This window comes from Phasianus colchicus, chromosome 26, assembly GCF_987193195.1.
Source record: "Phasianus colchicus chromosome 26, bPhaCol1.hap1.1, whole genome shotgun sequence".
Taxonomy (NCBI): Eukaryota; Metazoa; Chordata; class Aves; order Galliformes; family Phasianidae; genus Phasianus; species Phasianus colchicus.
This window is the reverse complement of record NC_143461.1, coordinates 3,354,486-3,373,261: the sequence shown is the minus strand read 5'-3', so window position 1 is coordinate 3,373,261 and position 18,776 is coordinate 3,354,486. Positions and strand designations below refer to the sequence as shown.

Genomic DNA, 18,776 nt, shown 5'->3' with positions numbered 1-18,776 from the left:
AGCGAACACTGCATCTCCCAGCTGGACTGGTCTTTGTGTTCTGGGCAACTTTTGTGCTTGCATGGAGAGCTGGGGCAGGAGATAGCAGCTGAATCAACTCATTGCCCTTTTCCTCACAGCCAGTGTGCCAAGAGACCACGTGCTCCTGCTCCTTCTTGTACCTATCTGGCCTAAAAACGAGCAGCAGTTCAAAACTTAATTTCCTTCCACGTGCAGGTGATGCTGTATGTGATGTCTGCATGCAAAGCCTTGAATCATCACAGGAAACAGTCCTCCAGGCTCAATGCCTTATTGTGATGCTCTGGAAAGTGACTTCAGCTCCAGCACATACAAAATTGAGCTGATGATATCGTACCCTTTAAGTCTGACTCCTCTGTTCAGCACCCATTCCTGCTGTACAGTGTGAGAGGGGCAGAGCAGCTCACCCCACCCTCACCTACATCCCTGTACAGCCCATGGATGTGTGCAGTCATCAGTTACAGGAGGACAGCTGAGCGTGTGAAGGGCTGGAAGCCCAGCCAGCATCACAGCCCCCAGCTCTGCCCTCCCTGCTCGTTCCTGGGGCACAGCCAGCCCAGCTCCCTGCTGCCCCCCCTGTGAGGCAATGCTCACTGCTGGGTAAAGACACTCCTGAGAACACTGCGATGCTCTGCCCAGACAGATGGGTGGGAGAGAATTACAGCACTGTTGGGAGTGGGGATATACTTGTGCTAATGAGACAGTAATTTCATAATAAAGATAGTGACAGAGAGCATGTGAATAATTGTGTGCGCATTCATAGACCTTTCCAGTGAAAAGCTAAGATGTAAGCAGTCACAAGGATTAGAAATCAGTGGGGGAACCACCAGTCAGGGGCCATCAGGGCAGAGAAGGGCACCAGGTCTGGAAGATGGCACATCTTCATCACCTCCCACTCTTTTTGCTTCACTGTGAAGCACGAGAGGCAGGGGGTGACTGAGGCAGGAGCAGGATTAAACTTTACAGACAAACCTGAGCTTCTTGTAGTTGATTTGTTCAGCTGATTTGTGCTCTTTACTCTTTAGAAGAAAGCACAGCATGGCACTGCAAGGAGAGAGACTCTTTTTGGGGGTAGTTGGCATGCAGCTCACACTGCTACCTTGTTCTGTGGAAGAGGAATCAGCCCTGTTATCCATCTAACATGGACCTGTGAACTGACATTTATAGCTCTCTGCCACTGATCAATATTTACTCATCCAAGTCTCTGGGGGCTCCTGGTAGCTGAGAGAGGAGTGAGGAATTTCAGCAATCCTATCAAAACAGCAGAGGGATGCATTTAAAAGAAGGGGAGAAAGCACATGCTACAGACAGGCCAGTTCCCAAAGGCAGCAACACGAAACCAAGGGGGGGGAGCAGATGGCAGCTTCAGATTATAGAGCCATTTTTTGGTTTTGGAACTCAAATCTTTAACTGTGATAAACACTGGGTGTGATAAGGAAAGGGGAATCCAACAAAGGCTCCTGAACACCTGCCACAGGAGATCATCCTCATCTTAATACTGACTACTAAATAAACTCCTCAGTCTTGCAGAGTTCAAACCAGTGCAAAAAGTGATGGGATAATTCAAGTGGAAGCTGTTCTAAAAACTGTATCAGAGCTGTTTATGAGGGGGCCTGAAGAGTCAAACTTGAACTGAATTGAGGACATTTGCAATGCGAGGCACATCACAAGTGTTGCTGAGTTCTCTTTCCAGCCCTAGGACGACTCTGAAAGGTTGGGATAAGCAATGTGCCCTGCACTTCTCCACTTGTAAAATGGGATAACCCAAATCCCAGGCAGCTTTGGAGCCTAAATATGGTTCTCAAATCTGTTTGAGGTAAAAGACGGTGAGAAAGAACATGGAATTATTTTCTCAGCTACTTCTGGTGAAAGAAAGGGACACAGTCAGATCTCCAATAGGACGAATCTCTCCCAGTGCCAGGAGAGCCAAAGGAAAAAGTGGAGAATGAAAAGCACGTGCCAGGTGTTTTGTCTCAGTAATAAAACATTTACTAAAGCAAGCAGAAAGCAAATGCACAGTGGATAAAGAAAACATCACAGCGTCACAAAAACCTGACAGTTTCTGATATTTCTCTGAGCAGAAACAAGACAGAGGTGAGTGCTGACGTGTTTCAACACAAGAGCTCCTCCTTACCTTCATGGCGCAAACAAAAAAGAAGTTAAAAAACAGATAATGCACACAATGAGTTAAAAACGGGCAAGCAAGATTTTACAGTTTTAACTACACGTGTCCAATGTGGGGTGATATTTGAGCTGTTCCACTCCATCAATTGCTTTTCAGGTTCTCCCTAAAGGCTTCTGAGCAGCAGGTCCCTGAATTTCGGAATGAAGCCCCTTCATTGAGCTTCATTTCATGGGGGGGCACCAGACTTTGATTGCTGTGGGCATATCTACATTTTTTTTTTTTCTTCCCTTTTTTATTTGTTTTTACTTTGAAGAAAGCAATCAGCCCTCTCATAACAGAGGGTGCATAGGCACAGCAGAGAGACAACGTTTGCTATGCAGGCTTCCACCCAAATGAAGGTTATTGGGAAAAAAAAGAGGTTCTTTACAAGGAAAAAAAAGACCTGGGCAATAGGATTGCTGTACTGACCACAGACAAAGCAGGGATTTCACCCCTACTTGTGACATTGTGGTTAATTGGGCTGGAGAAGGATCCTTTCAACAGCTTTCATAAGAAATTAAAGGAAAGAAAACTCAACTTGTTCCATCCCACTTAAAGCAAGGAAAATTGATACATTCTTAAGTGATAGGGAGAGATAGAAGGGGCAATCTGGAAGCCAAAATTTATTTGGGGATAAAAGAAGGTGTGAAAAGAAGAAACTGGAGAAGAACTCACCATAGTGAACAAACTGCTGAAAGGTTAATGTTAAACAGGTGGGTCCTGAGCATCAGTAGATGGACTGGTTTCTATGTGGGTATGCTGGTTAAGAAAAGACAACCTGAAACAGTTTCTCATTGTTCCAAGGACATGAAACAGCTTCTTTCTTGTCAAGAAGATCTGTTTAAATCCAGCAGAGTTATTTGAGCACTGAATGTTTAAAAGCAGAACCCAGGTAGCTTTATCAAAATGATTTCTTTTTGACTAAGCATTGCATGTACACATCATTAGAGTGAATGTCTGCAGATGTACCGGCGCAGACTTGCGTGGGGAGTTTGCATGGCTTCCTTCTCCTCCCCAGCTGCTCAACAACCAGTTACCAAAAAACCAAGAAATCCTCTGGATAAAAGACAACACTACCTGCAGAAATCCCAGGCTGTGAAGCACCAGCTTTTAACTGTCCCATCGGCTCTTCTTACGTTTTGGGGGCTCTGGGACAGCAAAACCATCTGTCTTGTTGTCTCGGCTGCTGGCATCCTTCCTGTTCTCACCATTCCTGCTCTCATTGCTCCTCCCTTCGCTGATATTCCTGCCGTCAACGTTATTGCGATTGGCACCTCCCACGTCGGCGAAGTGCCGGCTCTCAGCGTGGCGATGGCTGTCCCCGTGTCGGCCCTCCCCGTGCCGATAGGCGTCACTGTAGCGACCACCCCCCTCTCCGTGATGCTGCGGGTCGTTGTAGCGACCACCGCCGTCCCCGCGGCGCGGGACCTCGTTGTGCCGACTGTTCCTGTTGTCGTTGTAGCGTTCCCTAACGATGCCACCATCTCCACCGCTGCCACCACGAGGAGCGCTGCCGGCGCTGCCGATGCCTTCCCGATTGGTGGCACTGGAGTTTGCACTGCTGTTGTTGTAGCCTTGCATTCCGACGCTGGGAAAGGTGGGAACGCTGCTCAGAGTCCCGGTGCTGGTGAAACCTGGGACGCCCTTTGCTGCTGCGGTGGCTGCAATGGGGCTGTCAGGGTTTGCAGCATTTTGTTGTGCAGAACTTGTAGGTACTGAGTTCAAGCTCCCAGCGCTGGTCCAGCCACTCGCACCAGCAGCAGAGCTTCCAGTCTTTTGGTTGTTTAAGCTTGCAGCAACAAAGTGGCTCTTGTACTGAGACTGCCAGAAAGAGATGGAAAGAAAAGAAAAAAAAAAAAAGGGTGTTTGCATCTGTGCTGCACCACAGAACACACAGCCATCGTGCAGTCACAAGCCTGTCCCGAACTTTGGGATGTCCCCGGGAGAAAGAGTTCCTACAAAAAGTCATTCTTGGAGTGAATCAGAATCACAGAATGGCCAGGGTTGGAAGGGACCTCAAGGATGATGAATCTCCAACCCCCTGCCACATGCAGGGCCACCAACCTCCACATTTCACACCAGCCCAGGCTGCCCAGGGCCCCATCCAACCTGGCCTTGAACACCTCCAGGGATGGACAGGGCATCCACAGCCTCTCTGGGCAGCTGTTCCAGCACCTCACCACTCTCATAGCAAAGACCTTCCCCCTGACATCCAACCTCAATCTGCTCTCCCTCAACTTCCAACTGTTTCCCCTTGTCCTGCTATCAACCCTTTCAAAGAGTTTAAAGAGTGGTTACATTCCTGCCGTGCTTATCCACACAGAATTAGTAGCAGACATCTGCTACCTGACCACAGAAACAAGGGGACTTTTATATTATGGGGTTAATTTTTACACTCAAGAGAAAGGTTTCTCTGTTCCCTGCTTCTTTTGACTGCAGTTACACTATTGTTGCTAAGCAAGCCAAATAACAAACAGAATCCAGAAGGGAAAAAGAGCAAATAGGCAGCAAAACACAAAATAAATCTGGCAAATGAATGTTGTGCAAATATGTTCAGTCCAGCCTGCATGCTAATTCTTCCACTTCAGACTCTATGCCCCAAATGAATGAGACGTGGCTGCAACTACCAAACTCAATTTCCCTGAAGTCAGCAGGGTTTCTGCACTTTCAAGGGAGAAATAATTTGTTTCAAACTATCAGTAGGAAACATTTTCCACCTCATTTCCTTTCCTCTTGAGTTAGAACTTGGATTGAACCAACCTGAAAAGCTGCTTTCATTGCTGTAAGTCTGTCTCCCATTGCCCCAGATGATGGCTTGTATGCTTCATAGTTACTCATCACACTGTTGTTGTTGCCACGGTCCTAATCAGAAGGAAAAGGACAACTGGAGAGATTTATCCAACAGAAAAACATCACATTTCACATTTTTCCAAACCTATCATCACTCTGCACTCAGGGAATACACCCACTAAGGATCACGGACCTTCAGAGAGCACTGAGCAGCAGCACAGTCTGCCCTATGTTCTTTAGGACAACAGAAAAGCAAAGGTGCAGGAGGTCTAAGCAGCTCACTATTCAACAGTATCCATATTTACCATCTCCCTACAGCACAAGCAAAATGGGATCAGATGGTGGTGTTCACAGATGTCACAAAGTGTGAACAATACTTCAGCTCTGGTTTTTGGATGAATGATGAGCATGATGCATTTCCAGCATGTCTGCAGTTTGTTCCTGTAAACGTTGGCAGTGAGCTGTTTTCCTAGGATGGACAGACCTATGCCAATTTGTGGAAGCAGAGGTTGTTCTGACACAAATTTTTATACTGAAAAAAGGCAGCCCTAAGTTTAAAAGATCCAAAGACCGTAAACAACTTCTTCAGCTTTTCTACTTACAGAACTCTCTGATCCCAGGCCAGGACGCTCACGATATCCTAAGCCACCACCACCAATATTCAGCTTCTTGCCTTTTCCTCCTTTGAAACGGGATTTCCGGAACCACGGGTTCTGTGCAAAAGAAAAGCAAAGGGGAACAACACAGGGAATAAGAAGTTTGAGAAACACAGGCAATGAAACTTACAAAGGAAGGATTTTGAGCATTTTGAAAAAATAAGATGAAGCACACTGTTTCCCAATCCAGAACACAGCTGTTGCAAGGGGATGGGACAGGGCAGACTGCACTGAGTGGTAACTTAAGCTGCAGACAGTCCTGTCACACAGCTCTGAAGCTTTCCCTACAAATGCTCCTAATGAAAACTGATTTTATGTCCTGATCTCTCTGATCTCCTATCTATATTAAAGTTTCAGAGGCTTGCTTTTTCTAAACCCAGGAATAAATGCCATTTCTAATGTCATTCACTGAGGTCTGCATTTACTCATTCCTGGGTTTTATAGATCTAGCACATTGGCTGGTTAAGAAGAAATGAAGTTTTATCAGTGAAACTTCCTGCAACAAGCAGTGGCTAGGAAGGAACAGCCCAACCAGACCTCCATTGCCAGCTTTTTAAATAATGGTGTCTCATCATGCCTGGTAGCTTGTTCAGACCCAAGTCCATAAGCCAAGCCATCCAGCTTCTGTCCTCTCTTCTGACAGGCAGCTTATGGAGCTGTGCATCACAAATTGTGTCACTTCTGAAAATGCTGCCTCTGTATGTCAGAAAAAAACATTTAATTCCAGCAGTTGGCATCCGAGCTCTTGGTGATGAATTCAGAAGTGTGCTAGTCTATCTTTGAATGTGGAGATTACCAAAAAGCCTTTGCTTCCCTGCAGCTACATGGCCAGCACCTTTGTGAGCTGCCAAGCACTGTGGTGCAAGTGTTTAACTATCAGTCATACCTATATATAGCAAGCCTGTCAGACTGCACTGCCAAGCAACAACCAATTCACACAGTGAATTAACCTGTAATCATTTTCTAGTTCAGCTTTCAACTAACTTGCATCTTCTAGGTACCTGCCATAAACAATCAGATTTTTGCTCCGTGTAATGAGATACCAAAGTAGGTAACATATTGGAGTCCAAGATCTTCATGTCTCCCTTTCTTTCAAAAGCTGTTAAATAAATCCACTGCTGTACCAATGTGCTTAAAAACAATACAGGTTGCCAAAAGGACACTGAGGATATATGATGGAACCCAAAACAAGTCTCCGAGCTCCTGGTTTTCTCTGCCAGCTACTTACGAACAGCTTTCCTCACAAAGTATTTACCTGCATTGCTAGATCCAACAGCTCTTTGGAAACATGTTGATTAGCACCTTCCAGATTTCTGACAAGATCCCCAGCAAAGTTGCTGTCCTTGGGAGTCAGCAGGGTGTAGGCAACCCCCTTCTCGCCCGCCCTGCCGGTACGCCCGATCCTGTGGGTGTGTGTGTCAATGTCCCGAGCCACATCGTAATTAATCACAGTCTTAATGGAAGGAATATCCAACCCACGAGCTGTAATTGAGAGCAATACAGTGGTAAGGATCATTACCCTGCAAGGAGTCAAAGCAATGCCATTCATACCAGCGCATCACTCTGCTCCAGCACATGAAGAGTTTCCACGTGAACAGATCATAGTTAAGACATCCTTTGTAGGCTAAAACTCTTTGTTATCTTAAGTGCAGCAATATCATTCATCACCAGCTCACAGGACTGGAGATGGAAGATATCAGTTCAAATAACTGTTACTTCAAGAGAGAAAGAGGTCTTCATTAAAGGACTGTGACATTCATTCTTTGATCAGCTAAACATCTGCGTACAAAAGCTGTTCTATAGAAGGCCTCAAGTGTTTCCACCTCCTCTTCATAGAAGCATGAGTAAATTTGTCAGCTGATTAATTAATACCAACTATTTCCTTCAGAAGCAGCTTATTTACTTTCTGTATATTAAAATATCTTTATTTCTCTCTCTATGTCACTGTATATTTAACATCACTAGGAAACTTTCAAAACAAAATCCCTTGCTAACAGTGTGCACTTCTGAAAAACATCTGGGAAACAGTGTGCAGCAGGTATAGAAGTCAACCTTGTTGTCTTCCATTGAAGTGTGTTACCTTTCCTGCTGATATCCACAACTTGCACGAGCTGCAGCTCCTAATAAATCCACATACCTGCTACATCAGTAGCTACGAGTATCGGGATCCCCTTTTTCTTAAATTCTGAAATGACTTTATTCCTCTCACTCTGGTCCATGTCACCATGAAGGAGCCCCAGGTTATGATCCTCCTGCTTGAGGTTATTAGCCAGCTCTTCAGCATTTGCCTTCTTAGTGACAAACAAGAGAACACTCCCAGAAGATGTGAACTCCACGAGGCGCCGTGTCAGCCAGTTCCACTTGCTGGGACCAGAGGGGAAAATCTCCACTATTTGAGTAACGTCTTCATTTGCCTAAGGAGAGAAATAAGCAATGATGCAGGATGCAAAGGGCGGTATTGCAAACATGGACCGCAGAATAAAAATCAGGAATTTAAACTGATTTTGAGAGCAGAAGCAGGGAACTGACATTCTCCTTTGAGGGAGGTTGCAGCTGCCTCCTGCTCACTTCATGGCTGACCACTTTATCTTCACAATGCAGAAATGGCAGGGTAGGTGAGCTACACTTCAAAAAACTTGAGAGGCAAACTGCAGTCGTTGACATGATGCAGTTTAGCATCCAACTGACATGCAGATGAGTATTTACAATTCAGATGCAAGGTTTGAGGTGGAGGGGGTGATCATCAGTGAAAGGTATTCAGATGGGGGTCAGAGAAAGCACCTCTGTGAGCTGTGACTGCCCAGAGCATCAGGAAGAAAGGAAGTATAAACAGACTCCCTCTGCACTCTACTGAGATAATAAAAGTGCAGTGGGGCAAAAAAGTCTATCTGGGAGTTTCTAGGAAAGATTTGGTTTCTACACATTTAAATGGTAATTACTGTGAGGACTAAGTTCTCAGACTAGTAATTTTGACCAGAGAAAAGAAACTGACTGAACCAGATAAGCTGCTCCTTTCCTTAAGCAAAGCATAGGAAAAAGTTTCCTACAAAGACAAGGCTTCAGGTAGCTACTCATTTTTTGTTAGTAAGGAATATCTCATGGGGACAAAAAACAGACAGAAAAAAGAATGTTCAGAAGACAGCTTGTGAAACTTTGCAACAGTGCAAAGCTTCCTCACAGTAAGTGTGCATCCACCCACTGCAGTAATAAGTCTGCTAGAAGTTGAACTGCTATGTCAAGCAAGTATAGAATCAACATTCCCACGTAAACCAGCTGAAAGGCATTATAACTAGTTTCAAATCCTCCACTGCAAAAGCTGTCATTGTTTTATTTATCCTTGTAAGACAAAGCAAAAGGATATACCCACTGATTCAGCCCAGCAAACAAATCAGTCATTGCATTAATGTTGTTTCACTGCACAATGAAACTCTCCCACCACCACAAGAATATGTGCTGGCAAAAAGCTCAGTAAAATAAACACAAAGAACAGCACAACAACAACAAAAAAAACCCCCAAAATATTCTTTGCTAAACATTAAGTATTATCCTTCTAAATTTATGAGCTGACTACTGCAGTTTAACATAAGTTTCAGACAACGGTGTGATTCATTTCTGTGACTGTCTCAGAAGTGTGATTACCTCTCCAATGTCTCCCTGCACCACTCGAATTGGGTCGATCAGAATATCTCGGGCCAATTTCTCAATCTTCTTACGGAAGGTGGCACTGAACAAAAGGGCTAAAAGGAGGAAAAAAAACAATGTTTGAATTCCCTGAAAAATAAATCTTTCACGACTGTGAAACACGTGTTATAAACCAGTATGGCTGTGTTATGTCAGTGATCCAAAGCTACAGCCTGTCTCACCAGTTCTAAAGAAAATCAGAAATCACACTATTAGAATTCCTCAAAGGAGAAACATCTTTCATGCTATGTGAAACAAGATGTGAATAATATGTAGCACACTGCAAACCTTCTTTTATCACAGTTTAGAACATGGGATCTCAAAGCATGTGAACATTAATTCAGCTAATCATCCTTCCTCCAAGTAAAGACTGCGGGGGGACTACAGAGGGATGAACAATCTGGTTACAAATGCTCACACTTCACAAGCAACCTCTCCCAGCAGCCCACAAAGAGCAACACCACAGAGTCCTGTAGAAGTCTCACTGGATTTTCTGTTCTTGTCACAGCCCCACAATCTCTGCTCCAGATTCTGAACTGCCAGTCCACCACACAGCCTCCTTCAGCTCCCAGCAGTTTAATCTGAAACATGCTCATACTCACTCTGTCTGTCCGGACGCACGTGGCTTGCAATTGATCTGACCTGGTATTCTGAAAAAGAAGGAACACGCTCCAATCAACACTGCATGTTTGTTAGTGAGCAGAATAATTCAAAGTGCAACTTCACTACTTTATTTAATAAATAGAATGAATGAATGCTTCTTGTTCTATTTAACTTCGCTGTGACTTTCCAGTTCTCTTTGCCACAGAAGGAAAGTTCCTTTACTGTACAAAGTTCAGCAAGAAGTTCTTTAAGCAAAGATCTGAGCTGAATCTGAGTGCACTCTGCACATCTCAGGTGCCTCTCTCACTTTGCAGTATCAAAGCACTTTCAGATTTTTACTATGCCCCAAGATTCTTGGGCATGTATCCAACATCATACAGATGGGAATGACTGATCCTGTTCCAATAAAGCAGAGAGTTCTTACAACACCGCTGGATTGCACTCACAGAATCAAGGCACAGAAATGAGTTGGCCGTAAAACATTCATCACTTTTAAGATAAAAATCAGGATTTCTGGAATTTATCAACTGGGTTGATATCTAGATCTCTATATCAACAGATATTAGATATTTAAATATGAGCTTTGTGTGCATTACTGTGTATACTTTCCTTAAGTATTTTCCAGTATACAACACAACAGGAGTTATAAACAGTCACACTGAGCAGAGAAACACACACCACTGCCTTCCAAAACAGTGACTTCTGTTCAGAACATACCAAACCCCATATCAAACATTCTGTCTGCTTCATCAAACACAAGGTAAGTGACTCTCTGAAGGTTTGTAGCTTTCTTCTTCACATGATCAATCAAACGACCCTGTTGGGAGAGTGGGGAAATAAATATTAACAGCCAGTTTGTAGGCATATTAAAAAACATTAACATACTCAACCTCAGAACTCATGTGCTCTTATCCTCACCATATCTGCTTTTATCCTCAGAGACATAGAACAGAAAACATCTCAGGGCTTCAGTCCAGAAGTAAATGTCAATATTCAAAGCTTAGAAACAAATAACTGAATCTCTCATCAACTACACTGTCAAAGCTGATTTTAGGGATAGTTTTTTGAAGGGCAGCAGTGCTGACATCCAAGAATTGACCATTTTTCATTTCAATTAAACTGACTATTAAAACCTCAAGTTATTGCTGCAGGAGTTATTCATGCTTTGCTTTTTTGGCCCAGTACCCCAATAAATAGCCACAATAGAACTTCTCCCAATCATCAGTTTTGCACAAGTTTTTAACCAGCTTTTGCAAAAAGCGAGGTCATTTGAGAACAGTCCTCATTCAAATCAGTGGTTCAGAATGAACACCCATCCTGATTCAATGTTTCATTGTACTGCTGACATAAAGGTACTCACTGGTGTGCAGACCACGATCTCTGCCCCCTCCTGGAGGGCTTTGGCTTGCTCCCACATGCTCCCTCCTCCATAGACTGCTACAGAGCGCAGGTTGTACGCCTTTCCAAAGCGCTTACATTCAGAATGGATCTGAGGATTTAAGCAGAACACCTCACAGTTCATGTTACACAGATCTGAGAAAATATACCTACCTTAACAACAGACTCCGCTCCTGAGGTCCACTTTTCAGCTAATAGCTTCATGAAATTATTCAGAAATCTGCAGGGCTGAACACTCCAACATTTGTGGACAATTTCCATTCACTTACTGAGGAAATGCATTAATGTATTTAGCCACCCAAATGCAATGTAAGCTACATCTATCCTTCCACACATATACAGCTTGTGGCAACAAACCCACAATGCTCTCAATAGTTAGGAATAATTTGGGACCACTGTGTAAAATTAAAGATGATTTAAAATTTGTCATAATCCCACAACAAAAAGGAGTGTGAGGGCTGTAAGCTTACACTGGAATCATGGCCGGGGTAATTTCTTTCAAATAGATCACCAAGGTTCTCTGGCAACTTCTGCACAGAATTTTGCCTTCTCTAGGAACACTGCATGGCACATACTTGCTCTCTGGACACTTACCTGTTGGCAAAGCTCTCTGGTCGGGCATACAATCACTGCAATGGGGCCATCTCCTGGTTCAAGCTCTTTTTGATCCATGATGTGAATCAGCATTGGCCAGATGAAGGCTGCTGTTTTTCCACTTCCAGTCTTAGCTATCCCAATCATATCTCTGCCACTCATGGCAACTGGAACACCCTTAAAATAAGGAAATTTTAAACCCATATTCTTCCTCAGTATTACACGAAGAACTCAGATAACAAAAGAAATGCACATTACAAGGGACTCACAGCAATATATCTGGACGTGTACACAGTTTTATTGCCAAATTCAGATTAGCTTGTTTCAAAGACTCAAAGCAAATGTCAGCATTTGGGCAGAGAACTACATCCTAAGGATATATTTATCTGGCCACAAATGCTTCCTGTCCAGCTGTAAGGATGCTAAAAACAGAATTCTCTGAGCCTATCCCTTCAGTAAGCATTCTGAGTAACAAAGCATGCAGTTCAGCCCCACTGCTGCTATAAAGACCTCTCAAGTTTTTAGAAAAGAAATTTAAAACACCCAAAGCTCGCTTCCTAGAAAAAGAAAACATTTTTTTCTCCATGACAGTTTGGAAACTAGCATTGTATACATCCTCACATGCACTAAGGACCTTTCTACATATTCTATTAGCTGCATTTTAGATGTTAGGCAGTAACAGTCCTCACCTGACATTGTATAGGCGTGGGCTGGGTATACTCAGATTTCCTAATTTGATGCATAAGCTGCTCATCAAATCCAAAATGAGCAAAACTACTGCCTGGTCTTGGAGGAGCAGCACCAGAGACCTGAGAAATAGAAACATTGTTCATAGAAAATAGTAAGAGAAAAAACAAATACAGAAATGAATGAAGCACCTTTACTTCAGAAAGCTATTTTTTATTTTTTTAACTTATTTTAAGTAAACTTAAGTTTAACTTGGCACAAATTCTATATGCACTGTGTAAACAGGACTTCCAGGTATTAAAAACCAAACATAAGTTTTCAATCAACACAAGTTACTAAAAAATCACATCTACCTCCTTGTATAACCCATCTCCTTCCTCCCCAGATAGTTCCCTTCGCAGGAATCACCACACTGACACGTTTCAAATGGGAAAAATACTCAATTCTTGCTTATAGCATTTCCAGTTTCAGTTCTTAGCTCTGTGGTTCTCAAACAAAAGTGCACCCATACAACTGGCAATGGATGCTCACTTAGAGAAGATTGGAGACAACTTTCAAGACCTGCTGAGGAAAACCATGCTCCTTTCTGTCAAAGTCATTGAAGGTGTCCAAGAAGCTTGGCATTCTAAACCTTTAATTAAAACTACTGAGGCAGTTTGAAAGAATGGAAGCAGAAAGCTGCCAAGGAGCTGGCTCTGTGACATGCTCACCCGCAGGTTCAGCTTGTGCCGTAACTCCACCACCTGCTGTGGGGTCAGACTGGTGATCTCTTCATGCTCATCATAGAAATTTTTCTCAAATGGGGGATATTCAATCTGCAAGAGTAATTACTCAGTTAATCCAAGACTCAAGTTTCTCTCTGAACATCTTAGTTTTGGAGGGAAAGATTTGAGAAAAAGTTAATTGTCTGCAATATCGTTAACTTAATATGAAGTAATTCTAAGGGTTTTCAGTGTGACTCGAGTGGCACAGCAGTGAAATGTTACCTGACAACACTGATGCATGTGGAAGGAAGCATATTTCACTCTACTTCTTAGCCCCTGCTTTCTACAATCCCTCAGACACAACAGGATGCAAAATAACTTCCTACCTCTGAATGGTCAATAGGTGGAAGAGGATCAATGATTTTTTTGGATGGTGCAATTGGATTCCCATCACTGTCATACTCCAGGTTATCCTCTTCCTCTTCTTGCACCACACCAGCAGTGGGGTTTTCAGCCATGTAGCGAAAATAAGCTTCCTGCAGCAAAACATACAGTAAAATTGCATACAACAGGATGCAAAAATACCACATCTGTTTAAACAGTGTAGATGTTAGACGGCTGTTTGTTTTCACACACATCACTGAGAAACAGAACATTCACTAGGACTGGTTCTTCTAATAAATATCAACAGTTATGCCCAGAAAAAGGACAAGAAGAAACAAAGAAAACAACTACAATGTTCAGTTAGACCACAAAATGCTTTTTTAAAAAAAAAAACAAAAATAACAAACAACCTTCTTCTCTTACAGATCTGCTTAAGAACTTCTTCCACTTGTAACACTTTAACAATAGAAGAATCTATTCTTATTTCCCATGAACAAAACATAAATGCTGTAGGTTTCTATACAGAGAACACAATGTTACTCTATGTTTACCTCTTTTATATAAACAAACTATGCTAAAGTTTCTCCTCTTCCCCTAATTACACTCAAGAAATGAAAAGCAACAGCAAATGGGAAAGAAACTATTTCAGGAGTCCTCTGACACAAGCCCAAGTTAGAAGCTGTCACATGCCATCCTCACAGCTTCTCACAGAATCCCATTTATGTCTCACTGGCACAACAAGACATTCTCATGCAGAAACACCAGTCTCAATGGACTTTCTTCAAGCAAACATTTATGATCAGATTTTTAAAGCAAGGTTCAATTACAAAGGAATGTGTACACCCATCTGGCTTTTTCATTCACATGGCCAACTGTCACTCAGCCATCTGAATATGCATACAATATGCTTGCTTAGCAGCTGTCTGCAGGTATAAGTTACCCTAACTCGAACTTGAGCATGGCTACATTCACCAAATTGGTAGCAAAGGCTGATGGGCACAACAAGCCTTCCATCCTCCGTATTACTACAACTACTGTGGTAGTTATTAACTATAATTTGGTAGGAAGGTGCATTTTTGAAATTAAGTGCTTCCTTTTTGCTTATTATTCTCTTACAGCAATGCCTACAATCCTCAAACAGAACTGGAGCCTTGCTGAAAACAAAGAGCAGAAAGCCTGGTTCTTGCCCTCAACAGAAACAAAATTTCACTGCAAATAGCTTCCACACTGGTGCTCCATATTAGTTGATTCAGCTCATCTCAAACTTGATGAGACCCTTAGATACCAAAAAACCTGTTGTACAGGAAGTTGAAATTCAAATGGACTGAAAAAATCTTCTCAAAATAATAAAAAAAGAAATGGTCTCCTAGTATTCTTCTTCTTTTTTTTAATGAAACACATAGAAGGGTGGAGACAGCAGGGTAACCATTAGAGCTTCCTGCTGAACTGTCCGGGAACTGTGCATGGCACTGGAGTTTTGCTTGTACCTAGCAGTTACGTATTTGGGGAGGGAAGATAAAAAACAAATAAGAAGATAGAAAGACTGCATAGGAACTCACTTGGTCATCTTCCTCTTCAATGTCATCTCGAATACCCCTGGAAAAACAAGCGGAGAAAAAAAAAACTTCCCTGCAAGTGTTCCACATACGCAGCTCCATACTTTCAATTGATCAGTGCTGAGCTCCATATTTTGTGGAAGACACAACACTAACAACTCAGTAACATTTATAATCCCAACCCATGGATTTTTCATCTTTTGGTGTCAACCATAACAACGACCCTGCAAAGACTTCATTTTACTTCTATTAACGAGACTGAAAGATTAGGGTTCCGTCTTCCCAGTAGAAGCCACATCAAAGATCATCCTGGTCTAAGCTCTCGATGCTACCAGATGTCCCATAACTGAAGAGGAATATGAGCCAGGAAGTGCAAATCCGGTTCAGAACATCCCCAGGTGGTGATTTGGATCCGGTGTTCTGTTTCAGGACCATGTATAATCTGATCAACCCCATGCAATGCAAGTCCTACCAACGTTTCTGACATTTACATCAAGAATCAACGGCATCATTATTTACCTTGGTCAACACTGATAGATAAGCTGCAAAAATGTAAACTGCTTAAACTCCAAATTTAGCATCCCAAGTGTCACACATTACCTAATGCACCTGACAGGGAAGTCAGGAACTCTTAAAACAAGTCTGGAGGAGCCTCCAGTATCTCCAGTACTACGGTACAGCAGTACTGTTTCATGTTATCTACAGAACAATGAACATCAACAAAATGCACTGGAATTTTTTTTAGCACCATACAAGACATTGTTAGGCATGGGAATTACAGTAAAGAACTTACTTAGCATTCTTTTTTTCCTTGTCTTTATCCTCCAGCCTCTTCATGTCTCGAGCAGCTTGATCCTAACAGGTTATAAATTGTGAGACGTTAAAAAAATAACAAGATGATATAAAATATGGGAAGGAAAAATCATTCCTACATAACTAGACCACCACGCCACAGAGACAACACTTTCTCAACTAAACCTTCTCTCATCCCACATCCTATTACACTAAACAAGTTCTCCTAACAATTTCTTTGAAATTTAATTATAACTTCATGGCAGTGTTGCTGAAAAAATACACTCTCTACACTCTTCTGGAAAACAGTGTGACAGAATCCAGCTAAGAATTGCAGCTAAGGAACTGTTTGTGATAAATTCAAATCATTTCCATTCAAGCTGTGAAAAACACACAAAACCTTAGCATTGCACTCAGAGGTGCACAAAGATGTTGTGCAGCCTTAGCATGCCCAAAACATGTAGATAAGCTACTGGAAATTGTATCGACTACCTCTCCATTTAATTCATCTTTGAGTTCTAATTAGCAGCATCTTACATAAAAAACAAAAGCTAAGTGACATTCTGAAGACAGTTGCCAAAGCCATGACAGGCATTTGCTGCTCCTGATGGGAGAGAAGTACTGCCACGTGAGTTAATAAACATTTCATGAGTTGGGTCTTGCCTCCACTTCAGCCATGAATGCCTCCAGAGGATCATCATCGCTGTCAGAGTCGGCCGATTTGGAATTAAACTGCTGGCGAGTGGGGGAATTCTCTGCAGGAATGTATGGCAAGTCAACATTGCTGTTATCCTCCTCTTCATCCTCAAAGTACCTGAGAAGTAGCAAACACCAGCCCAGTCAGCACAGAGCCTGTAGCAACTTTCATGGTTTCTGAGTCTAGTTTCCCAAGCAGAAAAGGATAATAAGAGTCAGTGCACACACAGGGCTTTCCTGCAGGTGGCCAACTCAGGTTTCTTTGATATTATTGCTGTGTTAGAGCATTCAGTGTTGAGCGGGCTCTTCTAAATATCCAAACCTCATAGATGTCACAAATACTTTCACTGATCTTGGAAACAGTAAAAGACTAAAATGTAGAACTAGAGAAATGCAAGAAATAACCCTACTTACGCATTTTCTTCATCGAAATTCGCTCGCTTTGACCCAATTTTGTAGAAAGAAGGCAGCTGTGGAGGCCCTGATTTCGCAAACGCAGCAGAAGAACCGGCTGTTCCAAAAGCACTGTGAGACTGCTGAGAAAGCTTCGGCTCCTCTTTCTTTCCAGGGGTTATGGCAAATCCACCAAAACCAAAGCCTCTCTTCGTACCAGGTCCACCTTTATTCCAATTCATGATGCCTTCAATAAATCTGTTAAAATCAGAACACATAAATTAATGCCTTTCTGCTTTAGGAAGGTATTGACTACTAGCATGATTTTTCTTGGAAGTAGATTACTATACTCGTGATAAAGAGACAGGGGAACTATAACTGACACGACTTTGATCTGCTCCCCAAAAAGGATTTAGCCTTTGTCCTTTTCTTGCAAGTTTAAGTGCATCTGCAATCTGAAAAACAGTAACACAACGAAACTCCCTTCTAAAACAGACGGTGTCCCTAAAATACTACTTAAGCATACGCTGCTTGTCTTGTTTGCTTTACAGTTTTCATTTTTATGATATAAGTCAAACAAACTCAAAGCCAGAACCTGGAACACAGGAGAAACAACACTTCCCATTTAAAGTAACTTAATTACTTTGTTTGCATGATCAAGTAAGTCATACCTTGAAGGCTGCCAAAAAGAGTATGACCACACTGCTTTCAAGTGTGTTGGAATGGGATGGCCTAACAGCCATAAGTCTTACTACAGAAATTCTCACTTTCAGTGGGAATCATACAATGGCAAAAGAAACGAGCTTAAAATAATCTGAGGATAAATCCTGCTGCTGCACCCTGTGCAGAACATTCAGCAGCTCGGGACTTGCTTGGTAAATCTCAAGTCCTGAACACCAGGCTCACCTCAAGGCAAACCCTGCTTTTCAGTGTCCCACAGCACTGCTGGGTGCCCTACCCCTCTGTGCCTGCAGTTTGTCCACACGTGTGCTCGATAGGGGATCTATCAGCACACACACGGGGAGGATGAAAGCTGGCATGCTACGCTTCTGCTGCTGACAGCACATCGGGCAACCTTTTCAGTTACAACGTGTGAATCGCGGGACTCTTCCTCACTGAACCGCCCCAGAAATTAAAGAACCATTCGTTGGATCCGTCACACAGACGGGTCACTCCACAGGACGGCAACGGGGCGCAGCGGGGACCGTGCGGCAACGCGGGGCTTGGCTCCCCCGCCCCGGGAAGGGCACGCCGGGAGCCTCGGCACGGACCGCCGGAACCGCAGCCGGTGTGCAGCGCCCGGAGCGCCGCCATCCCATCCCACCCCACGCAGCACCGGGCCGCTCTTGGTCCTTCCCGCCCGCGGGGCGGCCCTTTGTGCAGGCCGGGCCCAGGCCGCCCGCAACGCAACACCGCGCCAGGCCTCGGCCCTGCAGCGCCCGCGGGGAGATGCCGGGGGAGGAGGAGGAGGAGCCGCCACACCGCTCAGCCCGCCCGGCCCAGCGCCCTTCACTCACCGCGCGGGCAGCACAGCCGCCAACCGCCGCTCCCCCGGTTACCGGGGCGGGGGGTGGAGACGGAATGGAGCGCCGCTCCGATGTGTGTGCGTGCGTGCGTGCGTGCGTACGTACGTTCAGACGTACATGCGTGACGCGCTGAC

The 18,776-nt window shown here is 43.6% G+C and overlaps 1 protein-coding gene across 2 annotated transcripts; it reads right to left on the bottom strand.

The window, feature by feature from the left end:
• Positions 1-1,957: 1,957 nt before the first annotated feature.
• DDX42 (DEAD-box helicase 42) lies at positions 1,958-18,769 on the bottom strand. Of its 2 annotated transcripts, XM_031600912.2 has the most exons (18): positions 18,634-18,769; positions 17,138-17,374; positions 16,691-16,841; positions 16,029-16,090; positions 15,239-15,275; positions 13,682-13,831; positions 13,302-13,406; positions 12,594-12,713; positions 11,905-12,081; positions 11,273-11,401; positions 10,630-10,729; positions 9,912-9,959; positions 9,268-9,365; positions 7,766-8,042; positions 6,884-7,110; positions 5,575-5,685; positions 4,943-5,044; positions 1,958-4,003 (listed from the first exon to the last, which is right to left on the bottom strand). In XM_031600912.2, exons 2-18 carry the CDS (start codon positions 17,356-17,358, stop codon positions 3,293-3,295), a joined length of 2,826 nt encoding a protein of 941 aa, XP_031456772.2. In that variant the 5' UTR covers positions 17,359-17,374; positions 18,634-18,769; the 3' UTR covers positions 1,958-3,292. The 2 variants fall into 2 exon arrangements, with proteins under 2 accessions (XP_031456772.2, XP_089981252.1); XM_090125126.1 differs by lacking the exons at positions 15,239-15,275; positions 17,138-17,374; positions 18,634-18,769 and having other exon boundaries at positions 1,961-4,003; positions 16,691-16,741.
• Between the last annotated feature and the right edge of the window lie 7 nt (positions 18,770-18,776).

Bases quoted from the DNA above. Each gene is read 5' to 3' on its own strand.
- DDX42 (XM_031600912.2), bottom strand. From the start codon at position 17,358: ATGAATTGGAATAAAGGTGGACCTGGTACGAAGAGAGGCTTTGGTTTT. The intron at 12,714-13,301 runs GTGAGCATGTCA...TCTATTTCTCAG, and splicing joins GGCACAAGCTGAACCTGCGG to GTCTCTGGTGCTGCTCCTCC. The intron at 5,686-6,883 runs GTAAATACTTTG...TCTTTTGCACAG, and splicing joins TGTTGGATCTAGCAATGCAG to AACCCGTGGTTCCGGAAATC.